The sequence below is a fragment of the Oncorhynchus mykiss genome, chromosome 25 (genome assembly GCF_057628025.1).
Source record: "Oncorhynchus mykiss isolate SJ-2025 chromosome 25, ASM5762802v1, whole genome shotgun sequence".
Lineage (NCBI taxonomy): Eukaryota > Metazoa > Chordata > Actinopteri > Salmoniformes > Salmonidae > Oncorhynchus > Oncorhynchus mykiss.
The window spans coordinates 73,874,910-73,899,958 of NC_143046.1; the positions used below are offsets into that span (position 1 = coordinate 73,874,910).

General features: G+C 43.5%; 1 protein-coding gene across 9 annotated transcripts in view; it reads left to right on the forward strand.

Moving 5' to 3' along the window:
• Positions 1 to 24,984, forward strand: part of LOC110505733 (ral GTPase-activating protein subunit alpha-1) — a 117,034-nt gene extending 92,050 nt beyond the window's left edge. For 5 of the 9 annotated variants that reach the window (XM_090221035.1, XM_090221034.1, XM_090221039.1 and 2 more), the window contains 2 exons: positions 14,525 to 14,649; positions 20,542 to 24,984. In XM_090221035.1, coding sequence (XP_090077161.1) covers positions 14,525 to 14,649; positions 20,542 to 20,693 — 277 coding nt within the window. In that variant the 3' untranslated portion in view covers positions 20,694 to 24,984. Of the gene's footprint in view, positions 1 to 14,524; positions 14,650 to 18,068; positions 18,100 to 19,895; positions 20,005 to 20,541 lie in introns of all 9 variants that reach the window. The other 4 variants (XM_090221042.1, XM_090221037.1, XM_090221040.1 and 1 more) reach the window with 2 other exon arrangements.
• Positions 24,985 to 25,049: the final 65 nt, after the last annotated feature.

A 25,049-nucleotide genomic window follows, 5' to 3' on the forward strand; every position in this document is an offset into this window, starting at 1 on the left:
GGTCCCATGGTGTTATACTTGCGTACTATTGTTTGTACAGATGAACGTGGTACCTTCAGGCATTTGGAAATTGCTCCCAAGCATGAACCAGACTTGTGGAGGTCTACAATTTTTTTTCTGAGGTCTTACCTGATTTTCCTTTGATTTTCCCATGATCTCAAGCAAATAGGTACTGAGTTTGAAGGTAGGCCTTGAAATACATCCACACGTACACCTCCAATTGACTCAAATGATGTCAATTAGCCTTCTAAAGCCATGACATAATTTTCTGGAATTTTCCAAGCTGTTTAAAGGCACAGTCGACCTAGTGTATGTAAACTTCTGACCCACTGGAATTGTGATACAGTGAATTATAAGTGAAATAATCTGTCTGTAAACAATTGTTGGAAAAATTACTTGTCATGCACAAAAGTAGATGTCCTAACCGACTTGCCAAAATTATAGTTTGTTAACAAGAAATTTGTGGAGTGGTTGAAAAACAGGTTTTAATGTCTCCAACCTAAGTGTATGTAAACTTCCGACTTTAACTGTATATTTCCCATTTGAGTCCATAAGAAGTATAATCTGTGGCTTGTGTGTTCTCGTGGGGGGTGTGTTAGGAGGGGGTGGGGTCCTCTGGGCTTGGGTTTCTTCATTCATCTGTCCTGTTGTGGTGTCAAGACTTTGGTCAGGATCTGAGGTGGGCTGTTCTGCTGGCTTCACGGGGGGGGGGGGGGTGGCCAGATGTCTAATGGGTTGTTCTCTGTCAGACGTCACCTTTCTCACCTTCTCCTCCAGCACTCTCACCTTCTCCTTCTGCCGCTCCTGCTCTTTCTCCTATTGAAGTTGTCTCACCATAGTCCAGAATGCAGACATGTCTTTTTCCCCCTCCAGGTCTGGTTGAGGGGGTGTTGTTGTGCTGGACTGTTGTCTGGGTCTGTGCTGACTGGAGTGTGTTTACCTGCTGTTCCATGCTGTTCCAGCTTCACCTGCCTTACCTCCAGCTGTGTTAATTCATTCTTAATTTCAGTAAGGGGGTAGTGCTCTGTGCTGGGAGGTTGACTTTCCGCTTGGGGTTGCTCGTCTGTGGGGTTGTTTAAAGAAGAGTTCTGGTCTAACTCACTCGAGGTGGGGGAGTCTTCCTCAAGAGAGCACTTCTCCTGCTGCGCTCCCTCTTTGATTCTGTGGAAGTCCATCTGAAACTGTATAGGGTTGCCCTGTACTGTTCCAGACTTGTTCAGGTTGACATTAGCCAAAAATGTCTCTGGATTGTCCATGAGGAGCTTATTTTTTTATATATTTCTATGCTTTCTCATTTTTTTTACATCCAAGGGTTACTGTATTGTGATGACCTCTGCACAGAGGGAAGCTATGAAGAAGGGGGCCTCAAAGGCCTCTGCATTTGGGAAGTGGAGGCTGTGAAACTCTCATTGTTGGGCTCAAGGGCTTTGAAACCCTTACTTCACACCTCAGTGATAATTGAAGTTGCAGCCGGATCTGTTTTGTCCTAGCAAGCTTGGTAGCCTTAACTTAGCATTCAGTCCTTACGAAATAAATTACAATAATCTATTTTTGTTTTTTTACTTGGATTTAAAAGTAACTTCAGGCTAAATGTTACTCACTCAGTTCCAGGTTGGATGGCGTTTTCATGTTTCTGTTGTACTTCTTTTGCTGGTCGTTGGTTTGCCCGAGTATTTGCTGTATAGTCCTTGGGAATAAGAATCTAATTCGATCCAAATTCAGGTTGTAGGTTTGGAGTTTTGATTTAGAGTAAAGGTTATGTTGTGGAGGGTAGTATCCTGTATAAGTCCTTGTGAAAAAATCTAAATAAACTCTAAATCTATCTTTTTGTAAAAGCATGCTGAAAAATGTAGCCACTAATCTGCTCATGACATCTCTCTCTGTCTACCATCCACTCTGTCTGTCTGTCTGTCTGTCTGTCTGTCTGTCTGTCTGTCTGTCTGTCTGTCTGTCTGTCTGTCTGTCTGTCTGTCTGTCTGTCTGTCTGTCTGTCTGTCTGTCTGTCTGTCTGTCTGTCTGTCTGTCCGTCTCCGTCTGTCCGTCCGTCCGTCCACTGACACCTTGTACTTCTCTCCTGCACGTGCCCGCCGACCCCTCTCTCTCCTCCACACTAAGTTCCTCCTCTTGGCCCTGGGGCTCGTCCATCTGCCTCCTCCACTCACTGATCCCTCATTTGCCATGACTGTGAAATCAGTGCTTAAAAGGGAGAAAATGGCCCCGTTTTTCTGCTGCTGGTCTTAATGTCTGGTGGACTCAAATGGCAGAAAGCTGCTACAGTACCTGGCATCAGGCAGTGCTAAGAATCATGGCACATCATGGAGCTGCTGGGCGAACACAGCCAGAGAGGAAGAAAGAGAGCAAGAGAGCCTCGGAAGCCACTCCTCAGTAATAGGCAAGACAAGACAAAAAAAAAACAAGATTCTCTGGTCTGATGAAACCAAGATTGAACTATTTTGGCTGAATGCCAAGCGTCACATCTGGAGGAAACCTGGCACCATCCCTACAGTGAAGCATGGTGTTGGCAGCATCATGCTGTGGGGATGTTTTTCAGTGGCAGAGACTGGGAGACAAGTCCGGTTTGGGTGAAAGATGACTGGAGCAAAGTACAGAGACCTGAAAATAGCTGTGCAGCGATGCTCCCCATTCAACCTGAAAGAGCTTGAGAGGATCTGCAGAGAAGAATAGGAGAAGCTCCCCACATACAGGTGTGCCAAGCTTGTAGCGTCATACCCAAGAAGACTCGAGGCTGTAGTCGTTGCCAAAGGTGCTTCAAGAGTGAAGGGTCTGAATAAATGTCATATTTCAGTTGTTTTATATATATATATATATATATATATATATATATATATATATATATATATATATATATATATATATATATATATATATATATATATATATATATATATATATATATATATATATATATATTCACATACATTTGCAAAGATTTCTAAGAAACAGTTTTTTTTTGTTGTCATTATGGGATATTGTGTATTTGTATTTATTAGGGATCCCCATTACAGCTACTCTTCCTGGGGTCCAAACACAGATTGATGAGGGGGAAAAAACTATTTAATCAATTTTAGAATAAGGCTGTAACATAAGGACATTTGGAAAAAGTGAAGGGGTCTGAATACTTTCCGAATGCACTGTTGCTACTTCCCAAAGCCAGTGTGTGTGTCAGAGTTTCCATTAGCCTTCAATTGCCAGCTTTTGGCCGATTTTTAAAATATATATATAATAATGAAAAGCCAATAAATAAAACTGTTGCTGGCCAAAATGAATCAATGTAAATACATTTGACCGTCAAGCTACTATTTTTATTTCTCAACTGGTAATTGAAGTGCGCCGCCCATTCTCACCATTCTACTGCAGGCAACAGGCTATCAGCGGGTCACCCACCATTTTACAATGTGAGCTGGAGGCATTTTGAAAACATACTTGATTGTTTGAAACTTGTATGCTTTATTTCATATTACGATTCATGTCTTACCTTACTCTAAAGTGGCCTATAGGCAAAATCCGTCCATGGGAATTATTATATGAAGACTTAAGTTATCCTAACATTTCTACCGTTCTGCGTGCCAGTTAAGATTTTTCAGATGCGCATTTTCATAGAAAGGTTTCATTTAAATAATAACGTTTTCGTTTCTTAAAATTATTGTCACCTGGTTAATCATAAAAATGTGAATTAAAATGATAAAAATCTCAGTTAAAAGTCAACTAATACGAGATCACCAGCCTCTGCCATATGGACACATTGATGCACCGTGATCCATTGGCGGCTAAAGAAATGAGCACATTGAACTCGTTCACGACGAGGATTGGTGATTAACGAGGGGGAGATTATTGGAGAGATTTTTCACAGTTTACTGTGAGGAACTATAGTTTTTAATATATTATCATTTGCAATTGAAGTTAAAGAATTTTCTACATTTCCGAGCAGGACAGAGAAACCAGACACATGCTAATTGTTCACATGGAGCACTCCAAACAAAAGAAGATGAACAAATGTACAAATCTCGTAAATGATGGTTATGAATTCAACCGAAACTTGTTTCTTACAAGTGTTGCAGGTTGTGAACTCTGCAAACAACGTTTCCACTCAGAGATTGAGAACGGTAAATGCCTGCTCTTTCCATGACATAGACTGACCCGGTGAATCCAGGTGAAAGCTATGATTCCTTAGTGATGTCACTTGTTAAATCCACTTCAATCAGTGCAGATGAAGGGGAGGAGACAGGTTAAAGAAGGATTTTTAAGCCACGAGACAATTGAGACGTGGATTGTGTATGCGTGCCATTCGTATGGTGAATGGGAAAGACAAACGATTGAAGTGCCTTTGAACAGAGTATGGTAGTAGGTGCCAGGCGCACCGGTTTGTCAAGTACTGGAACAGTTTCATTTGGGTTTTTCACGGTCAACAGTTTCCTGTTAAGAATGGTCCACCACCCAAGGCACATCCAGCCAACTTGACAACTGTGAAGCATTGGAGTCAACATGGGCCAGCATCCCTGTGGAATGCTTTCGACGCCTTGAGTCCATTTTCACCACACACCCCTCCCCTTCTTGTCTCAACATTTAAAATTATACTCAAGACACATATTTTAGATGCTTTTCACTGACAGCCGCAACTCAGTAATGAGTTACGCCTATTGCCGCGCGCGCTGCCCAAATTGCGGGATTCCCAAATAGGTTTAGGCCTACGAGCTTGTGATTTGAAACAATACACAGCATTTTTTTTTAAAGAGGCTAATTATCCTCGATTTCATTTACTTCCCTATTGGACCCACCGCTATACCATTTCTCTCCTTTTCTATTGGTTTTCATATCAACTTTCTTTCGTTGTCCAGAAGCCAGAGGCAGATTGTAATCATATTCGCTACCCATTCTAGTTGTTGGATGGTTAGATTGCCCCTCTTTCTAAGTTTGTAGTAGAGATGTTCATCTCTGTCACATATGGAACCGCTATCAGGCGAGCGGTTTAGAATGGTGTTTTCCTGAAAATTGAATTTTGGCACAATTAATTTTTTTTAAATTATGTTTTGTTGGCTGCTTCATTGCATGAGTTGCATGTTCTGATAATATGTATAACCATAATCCAAATGTGATTTTTGTCATTCTGATCATTGTGGGTAGTAGACTCCCTCAAATGGCTGGTAAATTAAAATCTTCCCAGTCACATTGTCATAACAGAAACCTTGTTGTGCGCTTGCATTCACACCAACCAGCCAGTTTGGGGATCTGTTCTGCAGCAGTCACACACAACACACATCCTCTAGATCCTCAGCCCTCCTTCCCACTGCCTCCCAGTGCATTTGGGGGCTGTGTGATTGACATGTTTTTAGTGTAGTGAAGGTCATGGCTGGGGGAAAGATGATCAGCACAGGACAGGTTAGCTGTTACCACACTGTTTAGTTAGTGTTAGAATATTTGGGGGTGATTAAAGCTAGGTTGACCTCTCTGGCCTTGGGGCCAGGGGCTTGACCATCCAGCCCCTCTACAGGACCCCCTCTACAGCTGTTGGACCATGTGGTCCATCCGAGCTGAGGCCCCCTGATAACATTCAACAACCTCCGGTCTCACTCACCCCCCTTCTCACTCACCCCCCTTACACACACACATGTTTCCCTCTATTTTGCCCATCTGATCTGTCTGGCTTGAGGCTGGGGATGAGGGACTGCTCTCAAGCTGTTTGGAAGGCTGAAGGTAGAGTCAAATGTAACTGTGAGCCACAGCCACCTTCCATCTGTCAATGGCCGATTGTGGAGCTGGAGAAACAATGTTGGTTGAGGAGGAGGATGAAGGGGAGAGAGAGAGAGGAGAGTCACTAAGCGATTTCACCATTGGCCCTGCCAGTCCAGTGGTGTGTGAATGTGAGCCAATAAGAGACTGGCAGTAGGGGCAGCCTCTCTCACTCGCTCTCTCACACGCGCTCTGGCTTCTGATTGGCAGCGATAACTGCCCTGCTGCTGGGGTCAGCATATGGTGGAGCATGATAGTGGAGGGGGAGAGGCAGAGGGAGTGTGGGTAGGGGGAGAGAGGGAGGGTGGGTAAAGGGAGAGAGGCAGGGGGGAGGGAGGTGAGGAGAGAGGCAGGGGGAGAGGTGGAAGGGAGGCAGGGGGGGTCAGTGCTTTCATCCCTCCCTAACTGAGCTGATTAAAGGTTTGGGCATGGGCTCCTTTTGTCCCTCCACTCTCCCCCCTCTCACACACACACACACAAACACAGCCAGGCGCAGCCAAATGCCTAACGGGCAGCGCAGCCACACACTGCCAGCTCCCACAATGGGCCCCATTGTGTTCCAGTACCGCAGCAGCCTGGTGTGTGTGTGTGAGAGAGAGACAGCGAAGGGGGGGGGGGGGGGGTGCTTAGCTAATTGTTTCCTGTCAAAGAAGGTGGGAGTAAATAAAGGAAAGAGGAGGCGGGCTCACAACTAATCTTGCTCTCCCACTCTTCTTCTCTCTGTTTGTTCTGATTGGCTCTGACCCTATAGCTGCTCTGTCCTCCTGACCACTGTGATGCTGTTGACTCAGATTTATTTCTTTAGCACAGACATCATCTGTACACTAATTCAGATGTATCACTCTACATCCGTGCTCTCTCATAAAGCAGTCGATTCAATTTAGTTAAGAAATATTAGATCTAGTAATCAATCTAATTGCGTTCTAATGTAAAATGAAATCAAGATACATTGACGAGCACATTCTTTTTCTATGCATAATTATTTTCCTAATGCCGTATTTATGCCTATTTATACAGCTGATAACAGTTTGTGTATACAGTTGAAGTCGGAAGTTTACATACACTTAGGTTAGTGTCATTAACTCGTTTTTCAACCACTCTACAAATTTCTTGTTAACAAACTATAGTTTTGGCAAATCGGTTAGGACATCTACTTGGTGCATGACACAAGTCATTTTTCCAACAATTGTTGACAGACAGTGAATTATAAGGGAAATAATCTATCACAATTCCAGTGGGTCAGAAGTTTACATACACTAAGTTGACTGTGCCTTTAAACAGCTTGGAAAATTCCAGAAAATGACATCATGGCTTTAGAAGCTTCTGATAGGCTAATTGACATCAGTTGAGTCAATTGGAGGTGTATCTGTGGATGTATTTCAAGGCTGACCTTCAAGCTCAGTGCCTCTGCTTGACTTCATGGGGAAATCAACCAAGACCTCAGAAAAAAACTGTAGACCTCCGCAAGTCTGGTTCATCCTTGGGAGCAATTTCCAAATGCCCGAAGGTATCACGTTCATCTGTACAAAATAGTATGTAAGTATAAACACCATGGGACCACGCAGCCGTCATACTGCTCAAGAAGGAGACACGTTCTGTCTCCTAGATATGAACGTACTTTGGTGAGAAAAGTGCAAATCAATCCCAGAACAACAGCAAAGGACCTTATGAAGATGCTGGAGGAAATGGGTACAAAGGTATCTATATCCACAGTAAAACGATTCCTATACCGACATAACCTGAAAGGCCGAGAAGCCACTGCTCCAAAGCCGTAATCAAAAAGCCAGACTACAGTTTGCAACTGCACATGGGGACAAAGATTGCACTTTTTGGAGAAGTGTCCTCTGGTCTGATGAAACAAAAAAATAGAACTGTTTGACCATAAACATCGTTATGTTTGGAGGAAAAGGGGGGAGGCATGCAAGCCGAAGAACATTCCAACCACAAAATAGATGACATCATGAGGAACGAAAATGATGTGGATATATTGAAGCAACATCTCAAGACATCAGTCAGGAAGATAAAAAATTGGTTGCAAATGGGTCTTCCAAATGGACAATGACCCCAAGCATACTTCCAAAGTTGTGGCAAAATGTCTTAAGGAAAACAAAGTCAAGGTATTGGAGTGGCCATCACAAAACCCTGACTATAGAACATTTGTAGGCAGAACTGAAAAAGTGTGTGCGAGAGAGCCAAGCTACAAACCAGACTTAGTTACACCAGCTCTGTCAGGAGTAATGGGCCAAAATTCACCCAACTTATTGTGGGAAGCTTGTGGAAGGCTACCTGAAACTTTTGACCCAAGTTAAACTATTTAAAGGCAATGCTACCAAATACTAATTGAGTTTATGTAAACTTCTCTCTACTATTATTTTGAGGCGGGGGGGTTCGCTGCAGGTCAGCTACAGGCTCTGAGATAAGCTGTGTGTATGTGTTTGTATACCTTCAACTATTGGATGTTCTTATATGCACTTTAGTATTGCCAGTGTAACAGTATAGTTTCCGTCCCTCTCCTCGCCCCTACCTGGGCTCGAACCAGGAACACATTGGCAACAGCCACCCTCGAAGCATCGTTACCCATCGCTCCACAAAATCCGCGGCCCTTGCAGAGCAAGGGGAACAACTACTTCAAGGTCTCAGAGCGAGTGACGTTTGAAACGCTATTAGCGCGCACCCCGCTAACTAGCTATCCATTTCACATCGGTTACACCAGCCTAATCTCGGGAGTTGATAGGTTTGAAGTTATAAACAGCTCAATGCTTGAAGCACAGCGAAGAGCTGCTGGCAAGACGCAGGAAAGTGCTGTTTGAATGAATGCTTACGAGCCTGCTGCTGTCTACCACCGCTCAGTCAGACTGCTCTATCAAATCATAGACTTAATTCTAACATAATAACACACAGAAATACGAGCCTTTGGTCATTAATATGGTCGAATCCGGAAACGATAATTTTGAAAAAATAAAAAGTTTTTTCTTTCAGTGAAATACAGAACCGTTCTGTATTTTATCTAACGGATGGCATCCATAAGTCTAAATATTGCTGTTACATTGCACAACCTTCAATGTTATGTTATAATTACGTAAAATTCTGGAAAATTTGTTCGCAACGAGCCAGGCGGCCCAAACTGTTGCATATACCCCGACTCTGCGTGCAATGAACGCAAGAGAAGTGACACAATTTCACCTGGAAACCTGGATTTATTTGAGCTAAATATGCAGGTTTAAAAATATATACTTCTGTGTATTGATTTTAAGAAAGGCATTAGTGTTTATGGTTAGGTACAGTCGTGCAATGATTGTGCTTTTTTCGCAAATGTGCTTTTGTTAAAACATCCCCCGTTTGGCGAAGTTGGCTGTCTTTGTTAGGAAGAAATAGTCTTCACACAGTTCGCAACAAGCCAGGCGGCCCAAACTGCTGCATATACCCTGACTCTCTTGCAAGAGAAGTGACACAATATACCTAGTTAAAAGAAATTCATGTTAGCAGGCCATATTAACTAAATATGCAGGTTTAAAAATATATACTTGTGTATTGATTTTAAGAAAGGCATTGATGTTTATGGTTAGGTACACGTTGGAGCAACGACAGTCCTTTTTCGCGAATGCACACTGCATCGATTATATGCAACACAGGACACGCTAGATAAACTAGTAATATCATCAACCATGTGTTGACTATAACTAGTACTAACTAGGACTATAACATTGTTATAACTAGTGATTATGATTGATTGATTGATTCTTTTTTATAAGCTAAGTTTAATGCTAGCTAGCAACTTACCTTGGCTTCTTTCTGCATTTGTGTAACAGGCAGGCAGTGCAATGAGAGGCAGGTGGTTAGAGCGTTGGACTAGTTAACCGTAAGGTTGCAAGATTGAATCCCCGAGCTGACAAGGTAAAAATCTGTCGTTCTGCCCCTGAACAAGGCAGTTAACCCACTGTTCCTAGGCCGTCATTGAAAATAAGAATCAGTTCTTAACTGACTTGCCTTGTTAAATAAAGGTGTAAAAAAAAGAAAAATACCAATTTCCGATTGTTATGAAAACTTGAAATCGGCCCTAATTAATCGGCCATTCCGATTAATCGGTCGACCTCTACTGTGGATGTATGGTTAAAATGAATGTATTCTCTGAATACATGTATTGGCTAAATAAACAGATTCTTTATAACAGATTCTCCTACATACAGAGCACAGTTCAGAGAAAAACAATTGACATGCATGTAAACCTCCCTCCTCTAATTCATGAATCATTATTCCCATGTATGTGTTTCCTCCTGCCTGTGAGAACGTTAGCAATCGCTCCGGTTCGCCTTTAAACATGAAGTAAATGTTGAATTTGTGTCAGCAGGCAGTGTGAGCAGTGAGCACCATCTCCCCATCCCCTGGGGAGGGGGGAGGGCAGAATGATCGAGAGATAAATCAGGGCTTCAAGTCCTGGAGCCATTTTTCATAGGCAGCCCTCCAATTCGGTTTGGTAGGAGATTAATAGGAGTGGATCTGACTCCAGAGGGCCCCAGATCTGTGACTGTGTGGCCCCAGGCGGAGGAGCATTAGCTGGGCTATTTCTCCTCCCATCTGGGGGCTGGCGATGGAGGGAGCGAGGGGGACATTGGCTGTAATGACAAGGAGGGCTATGGCAGTCAGCCACAGCTCCCTCCGTCCTCCTAACAGTAATAAAATCACTGTTAGACCCTCTATATCGCAGCCATCAGATGGGGGAATAAACCGATTACCCTGCACTTCAGGGCACACATAGATTTCTGTAATCATAGTCTGTAAAACTCGTCAAATTCAATTATTTATGTGATGTTTTTTCTCCCCCTCTCTTTCTCTCTCTGCTCTGTTCTCTCTCCCATTGCCCTGTGGTGCAGAATAAAGCAGGTAGCTGTATGAACACTGCCAGTTAGAATCACTGATATTGGGTCCGTTTCTGCTGCCCCATATTTTCATCAAAATTCAATTTGATCATTCTTGGGCTGTGAGATGAGCAATGTGGAGCCCTGGGATTCTTGTAGTCGCTGGTCCGTTGACTGATGCTAGTCATGTGTCTGATCTGGGGTTATTTAGTAGAAATGTGTCAAAACCCCTGACCTTCACCTAAAGGCCCACTCTGTGATATGTACAGCTGTTTATGATAATTTTAAATGAACCATATACACATTGATTCTTGAAGAATGTCAGTTATACCTGCATCGGATGCTGCAGTGGATGGACATAATTGTCAGGAGATGTTGAATGTAATGTGTATTCTCCCGTTCTAACTGGGTTAATGATCGTGTCCATATTAACTCTGTCTGGCAGATTGGCTCTCTGTTTGGTAGTGGGGCCTGACTGGCAGATTGGCTCTCTGTTAGGTAGTGGGGCCTGACTGGCAGATTGGCTCTCTGTTTGGTAGTGGGAGATTTGGCAGATTGGCCCTCTGTTTGGTAGTGGGGCCTGATTGCAGAGCTGTGTTGAAGCAGTGTAGAGGGACAGTTACTGAGACTGGGAAACATGTCCCCACTTTTTCTCTCTGTAGTGATGCTCTGCTCTCGTCTCACATTAGAACAGTAGGCTCTTCCGTCCGGGCTCTCCACATTCTTACTGTGTTTTCTTTTTGAAGATGCCAGCAATGCAACACCCCAAGGAGGACTGTTAGGTTCCAATAATATAAATTGATGTGAAGGGGGGGGGGGGGGGGGGGTGACATCCTGAAGGTGTCAGTTTGATCCCCTAGCTAGGTGTACACCTTTCCCCTCTCATTTGCAGTTGTAATTACCAGGGGGCCATACTGTTTTCAATTGTGGCGCATTTAAAGAAGGAAATGCTATTTGACTCACTGGGCACAAAAGCCTGATATGTGCTCTCTGTAGAGTACATTCATATTGTCTGCTTTGTCTCACAGGTCACTTCTCCCTCCTTTCCTGTCATCCTTGTCCTCATCCATGTCATTGTGTGTGAGCTCTGAAGTGTACAGGTTGATGTTGGGCCTGTGTTCTCTGTGAGCTCTGAAGTGTACAGGTTGATGTTGGGCCTGTGTTCTCTGTGAGCTCTGAAGTGTACAGGTTGATGTTGGGCCTGTGTTCTCTGTGAGCTCTGAAGTGTACAGGTTGATGTTGGGCCTGTGTTCTCTCTGTGAGCTCTGAAGTGCACAGGTCGATGTTGGGCCTGTGTTCTCTCTGTGAGCTCTGCTCAGTGGCGAGACGCTCTTGGTCCTGAATCTCCTCCAAATAGAGGAGAGCCATGTCTTGTTTAGAGCAACACAGCGCTCTCTCCCTCCTCCTCTGGGGAGGCCTGGCAGCTCTCTCCTTCTCCTGGCACACTCACTCCTTCAGCACAGGGAAGGATGGAGGTTGGGCACAGGGAAAAGAAAGGAGAAAAGGCATACATTTGGAGGCTATCAGCAGCAGTATGTTCTGTGTGCTGAATTAACACGACGCCAGGGAACTGTTCCTGTAGCCCACCATGGTCCCCTTCACACGGACACACACTATCCAACACACACACACTATCCAACACAGACACACACTATCCAACACACACACAGACAGACACCATCCAACACACACAGACAGACACCATCCAACACACACACACACACATTGAGACACACAGCCTCCATCACACACGCAAACACACACCCTCCACCACCCATAATGTGCTAACAAGCTCGCTTCTGGTGTCTCTTCACTAGCAATTTGTCCTCTTTCCTCCGAGAGCCGGGAGTTGAGCACAGTGACAATGAAAAGCTTGGTGGGGGGGGCAGGAGCATTTTCTCTTTTTTCCTTTCATCCACAGGGAAAATTAGTTTCTGGTAATACACAAAAGACCCCTCTCCTTCCCCCTCACTCCTCTCTCCTCTCCTCTCTACTGCTCCTATCCCCACTCGAGAGGCTGTAAGGCTGGAGAGAAAAACCTAAAGACACTTTTCTTCTTTAACAAGCTGTTAAAAGAAATACACATCAAAAATTCAATTCCCGTATATTAGCAGACGGAGCTGAGGCCAGGGCCTATTTGATGGTTTTTAAAAAAAACATTTTTTTCTTCACCTCGTTTTTTTTTTACAGACGCACAAAAGAACATCTCAAGTCAACAGTGCGAAGGGATTAGTTGTCGTGCTGACAGGGTGGCATTAGCAGCGCATCACGCAGGACAGGGGGAGAACAAGATGGAAGAGAAAGAATAAGGAGGCTGAAATGATGATTACCATTAAATAACACAGCAGTGGAGCTGCTTCTCCTCATTTCTCCTCTCTGCTCCTCTCCAAGTTGATGTCAGGCACAGCTGCCCTGGTCTGACCAGACATGTGTTTGTTTACCTACCTCGAGGCCGCCAGACACAGCACCTCACACAGTGACTTACATGGTTGCCGTGAATAAGGCTGAAAGACAATACTGATACTGTACACCTATCGGTCCATAAGAAACACTGCCAGGCTCTGTTATTGGGTTGGAACCTCACACAGTAACATGGGTGTAGTGAAAGGCTGAAATACTGATATCAAGACTCAATAGACGTATGTTCTTGTGAGATGTTTGAATTAAATGGAGCAGGTAAACAGTAGAAAACCTGTTGGCTTGATGAGGCACTCATTGACTCTAACTCCATCTCCAACATCCATCAAGAGAGGTGATTGGTTTTTGATGTTGTTTTCCTCCCAGTGTTAGTGCCCTGGTGTCAGTGTGACATGTCTCTCTGTGTCAGAGGCGTGTGGGGCATCTTTTTTCTCTGCAAGTGGCATGAAATGGGAGAGGTTTTAAGGAGTCTGATTTGGTGCCTGCTGACAGACATGCATTAACTTGATCATTATTACTGTGACACACACACTCACACATATATACACACACACAGTTACTGTCTCACACAACACACACACTCCCTGCTTCTCACAGCCATCGCCCTGTCTGAGCAGCATTTCTGGTTGCTCTAACAGCGAGCAGGAAGTGGGGTGCTGGGAAACAGGAAAAGGCAGGCGGCAGATCCACTGGAGTGCTGTTCTCCCCCTGCTGTGCAGCCTCTTACACTTCCTTGTGTGTGAGAGAGTCTGTTTGGCAGTTGTTCCTCGTGTCAGCTCACGCCAAGCAGCTCCTCACCCCTAGATACACAGCGCACAGGGCTGCTCCCAAAATATCCTCTCCCCTTCCTCACCCCAGCAGGAGAGGAGTTCCTCACCCTTTCTCTCTCTCCATTGCTTTCTCTCGCTTTCTCCTATACTCTCTGTCTACTTCTCTGTTCCTCTCTCTCTCCGCTTCTCTCTCCTCTCTGCCTGCCGTATTCATGTAGAAAACCCATATGCAACATCCCAACTCTAATCCAATCCAATCCATTAACAGAATACCATCATTTTTACTTAACTGGGTAATAGAGACAGTAAAAAGGCCACTGTTGCCAAATGTCATGATATTCAAAAGCCAATGATAGGTTCCTAATACACTTTTGATATTATGGGTCGGACGGAGATGGTTGTGTCTTTCGTCTCTTTTTACCTAGGAGCGCCTAATGGCAGTGGATAGTTGTCATTATGGCCAGAGAGTCTGATTAGGGAGACTTATTTGGTTGACAGAGAAAAGAGAGAGGCGGGGGGGGTAATAGATGAGAGGCTGAGATTTGATCTAGACTAGAGTAGGTAGGTGGGTACAGTGCTGCACCAGGTAATGCCGTCCCAAAGGGCGTTGTTTTTTCCTCCCAGTCACTAATTTCTATTTGGTTTTTGTTATCTCCCTGAGAGAGGTCTTGTAATCCTTATGTGTTCTGTGTCTCATGCTGAATGACCTTTGACCCTTGACCTTTGGCCCAGCTACGAGGAGAGAGCGCGTTACCTGGAGACCATCGTACAGCACCACCTGGAGCCAACCACCTTCGAGGACTATGCAGCAAGAGTCTTCTGCCCCGCTCCCTACCTCCACCTCCCGTCAGACCCAGGTAAGATCACTGTATACTCAGTCTGTCTGAGTATACTTGCCATAATGACCTTAACCACACTACTTGCCATAATGACCTTAACCACACTACTTGCCATAATGACCTTAACCACACTACTTGCCATAATGACCTTAACCACACTACTTGCCATAATAACCTTAACTACACTACTTGCCATAATGACCTTAACCACACTACTTGCCATAATGACCTTAACCACACTACTTGCCATAATGACCTTAACCACACTACTTGCCATAATGACCTTAACCACACTACTTGCCATAATAACCTTAACTACACTACTTGCCATAATGACCTTAACCACACTACTTGCCATAATAACCTTAACTACACTACTTGCCATAATGACCTTAACCACACTACTTGCCATAATGACCTTAACCACACTACTTGCCATAATGACCTTAACCACACTACTTGTCATAATGACCTTAACCACACTACTTGCCATAATGACCTTAACCACACTACTTGCCATAATGACCTTAACCACGCTACTTGCCATAATGACCTTAACCACGCTACTTGCCATAATGACCTTAACCACGCTACTTGCCATAATGACCTTAACCACGCTACTTGCCATAATGACCTTAACCACGCTACTTGCCATAATGACCTTAACCACGCTACTTGCCATAAACCACACTAGTTGTGTCTTCTATACACCTCCATAGTCTTTTTAAATTATTATAAAATACACACTGAATACAGTGTTTCCCCTAGATAGAACAGTTAGCCACGTGTATCCCCCTCTCTCTCCTGGGGTGATAAGTGCTCTGCCAGGCCCAGGGCATTTTTGGTCTTCCCATGTTCTCATATCACATTGATTCTCTCTCCAGCCTCATTGTCTGGCACTGGGTATATTGTTTTAAGTGTATTTATTTTATTCTCTTACTGTAATTTACTGCTTTATGAGCACACATCATCTTCCATCTGTGACTAACATTAGAAATATGAGAACAGAGCGAGAACAGCTCTGTGTCACAGTATAGTATTCTTCTTGACTAGTTGACTAGTCTTCTGGCTGGGTGACCCTTTCATTTTCTACATGCGTGTACTGTAGCATGTAGCAGTAAAAAGGTCATTCCAGAGTTTTTCTTTATTTTTACTATGTTCTACATTGTATAGTAATAGTGAAGACATCAAAACTATGAAATAACACATATGGAATCATGTAGTAACCAAAAAAGTGTTAAACAAATCAAAATATATTTTAAGTTCATTTGAGGTATTTCTTTCCTTCTTAATGAGTTTGAGCCAATCCGTTGTGTTGTGACAAGGTAGGGGTGGTATACAGAAGGTAGCCCTATTTGGTAAAAGACCAAGTCCATATAATGGCAAGAACAGCTCAAATAAGCAAAGAGAAACAACAGTCCATCATTGCTTTAAGACATGAAGGTCAGTCAATCTGGACATTTTCAAAAAATGTCAAAGTTTCTTCAAGTGCAGTCGCAAAAACCATCAAGCACCTTTATGAAAGTGGCTCTCATGAGGACCGCCACAGGAAAGGAAGACCCAGAGTTACCTCTGCTGCAGAGGATAAGTTCATTAGAGTTACCAGCCTCAGAAATTGCAGCTGAAATAAATGCTTCACAGAGTTCAAGTAACAGACACATCTCAACATCCTATGTTCAGGGGAGACTGCTGGAATCAGGCCTTCATGGTCGAATTGCTGCAAAGAAACCACTACTAAAGGACACCAATGCGAAGGAGATTTGAGATTTTTGGTTCCAACTGCCATGTCTTTGTGAGACACAAAGTAGATGAACAGATGATCTCTGCATGTGTAGTTCCCACCGTGAAGCATGGAGGAGGAGGTGTGATGGTGTGGGGGTGCTTTACTGGTGACACTGTCTGTGATTTATTTATAATTCAAGGCACACTTAACCAGCATGGCTACCACAGCATTCTGCAGCGATACGCCATCCCATCTGGTTGGCGCTTAGTGTGGCTATCATTTGTTTTTCAACTGGACAATGACCCAACACACCTCCGGGCTGTGTAAGGGCTTTTTGACAAAGAAGGAGAGTGATGTAGTGCTGCATCAGATGACCTGTCCTCCAAAATGTATGTAGTTCTGTCCTTGTGCTGTTCTTGTCTATTGGTGTTCTGTATTATGTCATGTTTCCTGTTTTGTGTGGACCCCAGGAAAAGTAGCTGCTGCTTTTGCAACCTGCTAATGGGGATCCTAATCAAATACCAAATACCACAATCACCTGACCTTAACCCAATTGAGATGGTTTGGGACTGCAGAGTGAATGAAAAGCAGGAACAAGTGCCCAGTATATGTGGGAACTCCTTCAAGACTGTTGGAAAAGCATTCCTCATGAAGCTGGTTGAGAGAATGTCAAAAGTGTGCAAAGCTGTCAAGGCAAAGGTTGGTTACTTTGAAGAATCTAAAATATATTTTGATTTGTTTAACATAACTTTTTTGTTACTACATGATCCCATATGTGTTATTTCATAGTTTATTCTACAATGTAGAAAACAGTAGAAGTAAAGAAAAACCCTTGAATGAAAAGGTGTCTTCAAATTTCTGACTGATACTCTATATGTCTACAAATATTTGGAATCTGTACATTTCTTGCACTGTACCCAATGATTTTTGAAAACTTACTTGATATGTTGATGTCCTCTTTGCGGTTTTACAGATGTGTTTAATACATTTTATGTACACACTTTGTTAGAATACTTATGAAATGCGCATTGTTATATTTGGCAACACGTGTTTTATTTTCCCTCGACTCCAACCCCATTCGATGCATTGAACGGATGTGGGTGGAGCAATGTCTACATAAAAGTGCAAATTAAAAATACTCACAATGTCTCTGACGAGGCCGATATGTAAAGCTTAATAAGTGTGTGCGGGTTTCTTATTTTTTCTCATGTTTTCAACTGTTACCATGCACCTGCAACAAAGATTGCTCAGATGTGCGAATTTTGAATCTGTCCATCAGACTTTGCTTTTTGACAGTTTGAATTTGCGACCCTTTCATTTATAAAAAGATGCATGTCTGTGCATGTTCTTTTCTCCACGTAATGAGAAAAATAAACATGTTTTTTGACTGAAAAATACCTGATATAATTATGGTAATGTTGTAATGTAATTATAGTAGCACTGACCTGTGCTTTCCTGAACTTTAGTTCTCCTAGTACAGAATGAAATGATGAGTGTTTTTCAGCTCCAAAACCTTGTCTTGATGAATTATTGCCCGTGTTGATAACACCAGTCCACCACGGACTCTCTGCTCCTCCAAACCGCAAATGATCATATTTCTGTTATGCTTCTTTTTTGTGGTTATTTTCATTTTTATTTCTCTTTCTTTTTTTGGTTTGCCATTTAAATTTTGTTTTTTGTTTTATTTTCCTTTGTCTTATGTTTCCCCCTGTAGATCATAATCTATCACTTGTGTATATCTAAAGGTAAGACTCCAGGAAACCCCACAGCTAACAAACTTACGCTGTCTCTGCTGCCACTTCGTTCTGTTTGACTTGTAACAATGTTATGACCACTCTACTTCTCACGATACCTCTCTGTGTGTCTCTGTATGTCTCTCTCTCCACTGACCAAATCTGCTTCTCTCACTTTTTCCCTGTTTCTTGTATCTGCTCCATCATGTTGTCAGTTGGACGTCTATCTAACATTAACGTGAACCTCAGTCCTTGCACGCTTCCACCATAGCAGGCCAGACAGGCCCAAGCCTTTTCACTAACACTCTAAATGATTTGGTTTGTTCTAACCAGAATCTTCCTCTGTGCGTTCCTGAGCAGTAACTTATTGTAACACGGGTTCTTTGCCGCCTTGGTGTGTTCAGTACATCTGGATTGTTCAGTAGATTTTCTTTGTCTGTTAAGTCTTTTATGAGTCCAGTCAGAGCACAGTACAGTTGCACTCTGTATTCATGGGTGGCATAGACACACACAAGGTATGTAACTATAGATGATAACAATGGCCCTGAAGATCATTATTTAATGTAAGTGTAAATGTCGGTAAGTAAGTGGAATCATTGCATTAATGTGCGTGTGTGTGTGTGTGTGTGTGTGTGTGTGTGTGTCAAATCAAATTTTATTTGTCACATACACATGGTTAGCAGATGTTAATGCGAGTGTAGCGAAATGCTTTGTGTGTGTGTGTGTGTGTGTGTGTGTGTGTGTGTGTGTGTGTGTGTGACCTGACTGTATTGAGTGTGTTTAGATGGTGCTTCTGTCTGTTCTGTGCGCACCTTCTATTGATTCCCTCTTAGCCTTGTCACTGCTCACACCTCTTGTCTCTTCTCTCCTTTTCTCTCTCCTGTTGTCTTTGTCTTCTTTTTGCTTTTTTCCAATCGTTTCCTTGCTCGCTCCACCCCGCTGTACCGCTCCTTCCCTGCCTAATCCTTCATTTCTTCCTCCTCTCCTGTCTCATTTTCCTTCTTCTGTGCTACTGACCTCCTTTATCCTGTTGTATCCTCTTCTTCTTCCTCTCCTCCCCTCCCCTCCCATTTCCTCTACTCCCCTCCATTACCCTCCCCTCTCCCCTCTTCTTCTTCCTCTCCTCTCCTCCCCTCCCATTTCCTCTACTCCCCTCCATTACCCTGCCCTCTACCCTCTTCTTCTTCCTCTCCTCCCCTCCCATTTCCTCTACTCCCCTCCATTACCCTCCCCTCTCCCCTCTTCTTCTTCCTCTCCTCTCCTCCCCTCCCATTTCCTCTACTCCCCTCCATTACCCTCCCCTCTCCCCTCTTCTTCTTCCTCTCCTGCCCTCCCCCCATTTCCTCTACGCCCCTCCATTACCCTCCCCTCTCCTCTCTTCTTCTTCCTCTCCTCTCCTCCCATTTCCTCTACGCCCCTCCATTACCCTCCCCTCTCCTCTCTTCTTCTTCCTCTCCTCTCCTCCCATTTCCTCTACGCCCCTCCATTACCCTCCCCTCTCCCCTCTTCTTCTTCCTCTCCTGCCCTCCCCTCCCATTTCCTCTACGCCCCTCCATTACCCTCCCCTCTCCCCTCTTCTTCTTCCTCTCCTGCCCTCCCCTCCCATTTCCTCTACGCCCCTCCATTACCCTCCCCTCTCCCCTCTTCTTCTTCCTCTCCTCCCTTCCCATTTCCTCTACTCCCCTCTTTTTCTTCTCTCCTCCTCCCCTCTTCTCCCCTTTCCTCTCTTCCCCTCCCCTCCCCTCTTCCTCTCCTCCCCTTTCTCTCACCTGTGGCTTTGTGGCTTGTCTTCACCTTTCCAACCAAAGAGAGCTTGATATTTCAGCTCCTTCCCAAAACTCCACTAGAAAACTTTGGGCTCAGCAAAGTAAAGGGCAAAGACTTGAAACGGAAGGTCTTTCACGCTAGCTGTGAATGGTATGCTAAAACATTAACACGGCAAAGTACCTTTTTTTCTCTCTGTTCCTTCTTACCCTGTTTCCTCCTCCTTTCGTTTCCTGTTTATTATTCTCGGACTTTCTAGATTTCAGTTGTGTTTTATAGTACCACCACCATCATACCTATGGGGATTAGTTGTTTAGATTTATTTCATGAACATTGATGCCTCGATAAGTTTCAGCTAAAGAAAGCTACCCGTAACTATACTCAAATGTGTCAACATTTATTATAATACAATCAACAAATTACTTTCAGAGAGATGCAACACCTTTTCCACTGCATTACAAATCAAAGTGCATGTACTGATCCTCCCCTTCCATAAAGACTAATATGAGCTGGGGACTAACCTCAGGAAGGCAGGTTGTAGACTGGAGGAGTAGGACCCTGTAGTCTGTCTGTCTGTAGAGGGGAGGGGGGGGGGGGCCTGCCTTCTACATTACTGTTTACCATTGACTGTCACAGTAGTGGGTTACAGGCAACGGGGGGGGGTCTAACACCTGTGCTCTCCTTCCACAGGCTCATGCCTCGAGAGTCAGCAGGGAGAAAGTCCAGCAGCAGCGCTTCTAGACGGGGCCGACCAGTTAGCCTTGCCAATGTCCCCTCGTACTAGCAAGAGCCGTATGTCCATGAAGCTCCGACGCTCCTCCGGCTCGGCCAACAAGACCTGATCGGACTTTCCCTCCGCTGACCCTCCTCCACGCCACACCCAGCGAGAGTTCACAGCCTTCAGATGAAGAGACTGACTCTCTCTCTCTGTACCGTACAGCTAGGACTGCACTACACTGCAACTACCAGCCTTTACCTGCTAACAGCGATGCATGGCATGTTATGTACTCCAACTACATGGACATGGACACACCTGCCCTGCATGGTCAGACTCCGCATCTCCCCTACTGTACAACCCTTCCAAGATGCAGGATTAGGCCCTTGAACAGAGCCAGGCCCTTGGGGGCCAGCCCAGGGTCCCCAGGACTGAGCTTGTGCTAGCAAAGCTCCAACAGAATTAACATGTCTTTTGGGAAAGGTTTTCTAACTATGCTCACCACCACAAACTTTGCACTCCAGAGAAATGTGGAAAGAGAGCAAAATATAATATATTTAGATATAGATATATTTAAGAAGCAGCATGGGTCCCGTTGTGTACAGAAAGCGTAAAGGCAACATGACAGATGTGTATTTTCAATGTGATTAGGATTGTTGATGGTTGAAATCACTTGATATTTGACTGAGATGAGGAGCTAGAGTGTTCTCTCTGCTGTGGTTGTAGCTGTTGTTGTCCCTGAGCAGAGTGATCAATATCTAGTATGCCATTCCCCTGGCTCTCTGGGCCTCTGACCCACTAGGAAAGTGATTGTAAGAACTTGAGTTTGTAAGAAAGTACAAAGAAACACAAAGTAAGAAACATCTTATTTTTCATATTTGGTCACTGTGTCCACCATGAGACATTTATATATTTGTACTATACTCTGTATATACAGAAGAGTTGCCACTTTCTTTATGCTTGGACTGAAGCAATGTTGGCTAGTGTTTGATGATAAGGAGATAAACGTTTTGAGGTTGAAATATGTTTGTCTATAGAGTTGTAAAGAAGGAAATTGTTTGGTTAAAGTGAAACATTTCTTGTTACATTTTTTTTTGATTTTCACACTAAACTGTGGAACTGATTGATTTTCTGAATATAATATTCACTACTGTTTGCCTTTTTAGGGGTCACATAACATTTTTATTATGATTGTACATTTGGATTTCACCTGATAAAGAATGTTGCAGATTAGGTTGTTTTGTTCATATACAATGTGTTGTATTGAACCACCCCTTTTTTTTCCACTCATGATGAATATATAATATGTAAGGGATGAACGCAAACGTTCTGTACGTTACCTTGGAAATGATGGACCGCAGGTAAATAATGGATCCAAGGTAATGTACAGAACGTCAGCGTTTATCCCACTCATACCACAGTTGCCAAAGAAAACAATACTAAAGCACACATTTACCTGTAGAAATAAAATGGTTTTGTTTTATATTTTTACAAGTTAATTTATACTTCCTCGTCTTGTGGTTGCCAGAGACGCGACCCAGTCGTTCGTTCGATTAGTACTATATCTCGTTACGTTAGTTCGATCACTATGCAGGCTGGCAACGTTCTTCTCTCGTCATGTAGCATAGCTAGTTTATCCCGTGATTGCACATGTGGGACTATTTGACAGGCTAAGGTTTAGCTATATATTTAATGGCTTAAAAATACATATTTCATCAATATATAGGCAGTGTGCAGATATGTTTCCTTTGAAGTTATTGGATTGTTTCCAACACAAGAAAATAACTCAGATGTGCAAGTGGTTTTTTTCTTCTTCCATTTTTCAATATAATAATGGCATCAAAAAACGAATCAATATGAAACGTTTTTTTAAAGAAACACCAAGACAGCCTAAATTTAAAAAATGTAGATTCAAATAATGCAATAAGTTCTTTTGATGTCAGGGGTTAACCAGCTTGTTAGGTTCTTCGGAGCTAGTTGTCTTGCCAGCTACTTGTTAAAATTTAATTGGATGCTGCCATTAATGGTGAAATGGGACATCTTCAAGCCGCGGGGTAAGTTAAATGACTCACTCGCTTGGTACCATTTCCATCTGTTTGTATTGTTGTTGTTACTGCTGCTTGTGGTGGGGCTTTGTGGGCTCTCTACCTCAGATGAGAGGAGGTGATTCCAGCGCTTCCTCTCTGTCACAGAAGGCGCCCAGTAGCTCCTCAAACTGCTCTCTCACCTGTGCCTGGTTACATTTATAACTTGTATGTACACCAGACCGGCATTTGATAGCAGCTCCACGGCTGTGCTCCGGAGGCTGCGGGTCGTGTAGTGCATTGACAACCCGGCCTATTCGCTGAGACACGGTAACAGGTTGCCGAGGTAGTGTACCACCATCGGCTCTTAGAGTAGCCTACCAAATGTCCTTCTTTGTTCAACTTGTGGGGACCGCAGTGGGTGGCGGTAAAGGGATGTAGCGTCTTGGGGACACTTGGAGAAGTATGTTTTCAAACTTGCCAGTGGGCGGTTTGGGTTGCCTGGCAAAGTAAATATTAACCCTTTGTGGTTCTCATTCGGCTTGTTCGCCTCTTGGTGGTTTTTCGTCTCTGCATTGTGGAAGAGACGGAGGTGGCCGAATCCACTCCATCCTCGTCCGTCTTGACCTGGAAAGAGGAAGGTCTCAGTCTCGATTTCCATCTGGCCCCACGCTTAGCGAGATTCAGCTGGATAACCAGCCTTCCTCACTAGACCCGTAGCTGTGTCGGGGGAAACCGCAGGGGACTCTAGTAGCAGCTGGAGGTCAGCAGTAGATATGGGAAGGGGGTAGTGCTGACGACTTTCCCCGATCTCCTATACCTCTTCACAAGGGACTTGAAGACGTCCTTGCATGTTTTGAAGCTGTCATTGGTCATGATGCTGTGCCGCATTACACGATTTATCCCGGCTACACAAAATTAGGTACCGAATACTCCTGTCCATTTGTTGCGCGGAGGATATTGTTTAGCTCTTCTGGCCGGTAGCTGTCAAATGTCCTTATTCTCCTTGAGCCAATCCCTTTCTGTTTTAACTACGCATTCTATTGTTTTTCTTCATGTCGCTCCACTTCAATTTTGGTGAGCGTCACGTCCACAACTGTCTGCTCTCTGTGCGTTTTCTTTTTATATTGATAAAGGGACTTTATTTCCACCATTCAGGCTTAGGATAACTCTTCGACTTTATAAAAAATAAAATGTCATAATTCCTCCATCTTTTCTTTATGTTTTAGGCTTGTAGCTAGGTGTAGGCTAATCGTTGTAAAGTAGCTACTTTGTTTCACTGTCAGTTGAAAATATGTTGGCTCTTGTTACTTGTCTAGGTCACATGATGTTTTCATTCATAAATAGTTTTCATTCATAAATGTGTAGTGATTTAGAATGTAATAAGGCGCATATTGTGTCATGATTGCAAGGTGTCCGATATCTTTTCCAACTGTCCCGTTATCTGGTTTTAATGGCCATTCTAGAATGCCCTTCTAGCCAATCATATCTGAGTATTCAACAATGCTGTGGTATAGATATAGTGTGGAGGACAATACCTGAACTGTGTACATATTTGAACATAGCTTCCAAAAAATACCAAACCTATATTATCCTCAAGCCAGAGGTCTGCTGCGTTTTACCTCTTTCAAAGCTTTCCTGCTGAAGTTGGCCAATACAAATAACGCGGTAGCTTTATCCACAGCTAGAACAAACTAATGTATGTTACGGTTCAGTGTCTGTCTGTGCAACAACACCAATGAGGATGGAAAGACAAGAGCATCAAGCAGGTCTTCACTCCAGTTCCCAACTCTGTGTCCATCTATAAGACACACTAGCACAGAGCAAACGCTGCATTTACATTTTTTCTATCATTATTTGCTTTCAGCTGTAGGTTCTCTACCAGAGAGGAAAGGGACTGTAAATGCCTGTTTTGGACCTTTCGGTTGAACGGTTATATCTTTTAAAAACTGCTACCATGTCGAAGGTCAAATCCACGTTATTGTTGTGTTATGTTTGAATATATGAGTGAGGTCAGTTCCGATTTATTTTTTAAATTATTTTTTTAAATGGCAGAGGATGAGAACTAAAAACTTGCCAGAGAGAGCGAGAAAATCATGCTGCATCCTTACTTGAGGCTGAGGAGATTGGATGAGATTGGTTAGCTCTCTCCCTGCACTCAGAAGTGACTGAAACCTGTGCATACTGTAAAGTGAGTTTATACTGTATGTTACTATTGACCAAATGCTGCATGATGCCAGTACTAATTGCATGTGTTGCTATAACAGCTACACAACACGCACACACAATTAAAATAGTATTGTCAAACTTGTAGTATCTACACATTTGTAATGGTTGTTCCAGGAGGAGAGTGGCTGTGGAATGGAATTTGACAATAAAACATTCTTACCACAAGCTTGTTCTTTGAACATCTATGCGACAATATTTGGATTGGGGGGTAAACCGGGGTATTTGGAAAT